This window comes from Mus pahari, chromosome 7, assembly GCF_900095145.1.
Source record: "Mus pahari chromosome 7, PAHARI_EIJ_v1.1, whole genome shotgun sequence".
In the NCBI taxonomy this organism is placed as follows: Eukaryota; Metazoa; Chordata; class Mammalia; order Rodentia; family Muridae; genus Mus; species Mus pahari.
Window position 1 is genome coordinate 33,365,446 of NC_034596.1, and position 1,595 is coordinate 33,367,040.

A 1,595-nucleotide genomic window follows, 5' to 3' on the forward strand; every position below is an offset into this window, starting at 1 on the left:
GAAACCCTATCTGGGAAAAAATGACAAGAAAAACTAGTAACACTAAGTCCCAAAGACTATAAAGTCTTCTTAATTTGAAAACTGTGCAGTAGATGCCAGTCAAGCTTATTTTTTGTTTTGTTCTGTTTTGGTTTTGCCTTTTTTTTTTTTTTTCCAAAAGGCTTGAGGTCAGATCAGCACAACCATTAGGGGAAGGGACAGGAATGGCTTTGTGACCACCTGCTGTGCAATGCCCGGAAACTGTTAGTCTATGGTCCAATTTCCCTTCCAAGACTGGAAGTTTTGCGTCTAGGATCTCCGGCCAAGATGCCAAACATCAAACTCTTCAGCGGCAGCTCCCACCAGGACTTATTCCAGAAGATTACTGGGCGCCTGGGCCTCAAGCTCAGGGAGGTGGTCACTAAGAAGTTCAGCAACCAGGAGACCTGCGTGGAAATTGGTGAGAGTGTGCAAGGAGAAGATGTCTACATTGTTCAGAGCGGTTGTAGTGAGATCAACGACAGTCTAAAGGAACTTTTGATCATGATCAATGCCTGCAAGATCGCTTCAGCCAGCCGGGTGACTGCAGTCATCCCGAGCTTCCCTTATGCCCGGCAGGATAAAAAGCATAAGAGCCGGGCTCCCATCTCTGCAAAGCTCGTAGCAAATATGCTGTCTACAGCAGGTGCAGATCACATTATCACCATGGACCTTCTCAGATCCAGGGGTTTTTTGACATTCCGGTAGATAATTTGTATGCAGAGCCAGCTGTGCTGAAGTGGATAAAGGAGAATATTTCTGACTGGAGGAACTTCATGATTGTCTCTCCTGATGCTGGCGGTGCCAAGAGGGTCACTTCTATCGTGGACCATTTGAATGTGGATTTTGCCTTGATTCACAAAGAACGGAAGAAAGCCAATGAAGTGGACAGCATGGTGCTTGTGGGTGATGTGAAGGATCGGGTGGCTATCCTTGTAGATGACATGGCTGATACTTGTGGTACAATCTGTTACACAGCCGACACACTTCTCTCAGAGGGAGCTACCAGAGTTTATGCCATCTTGACTCATGGAATCTTTTCTGGCCCAGCTATTGCTCGCATCAAAGGCGCATGCTTTGAAGCAGTAGTGGTTACTAACACCATACCTCAGGAAGACAAGATGAAACAGTGTAGCAAAATCCAGGTAATTGACATCTCCATGATTCTTGCTGAAGCCATCCCGAGAACCCTTAATGGAGAATCTGTTTCCTACCTGTTCAGTCACGTTCCCTTGTAATGCAATGACATAAAGTTTAAATGCAGTAAGATAAAATAAAAATAAACCCTGTTCATTTCTTTGCTTCTGTGTGTGATAAAATGTTCTGTCAGAGACCCATTTGGGTCCACCGTGGCCTCAGTAGACAGGGGATTGTGGGTTTCCTCACATAGTGATTTCATTCTGGCTTCTTTGATTTTGTGAGCTTTGAAGTTTCCCAAAGCCCCATTGCCACAGGGTTTCTGCTCTTGCAACATATGGCGTCAAGCTACCAAAGGACAAGTCAGCTACAAAGCCACTTGATCTAACACACACACAATCACATGGTCCAAGTTCACCAGAGTCCATGGTAGACTTCAA

General features: G+C 45.3%; 1 protein-coding gene across 1 annotated transcript; it reads left to right on the forward strand.

Moving 5' to 3' along the window:
- Positions 1-306: 306 nt before the first annotated feature.
- Positions 307-1,256, forward strand: Prps1l1 (phosphoribosyl pyrophosphate synthetase 1 like 1). The gene is given in 2 exon segments (XM_021202368.1): positions 307-688; positions 691-1,256. Coding segments are annotated over 2 exon segments (948 nt in total).
- The last annotated feature ends 339 nt before the right edge of the window (positions 1,257-1,595 follow it).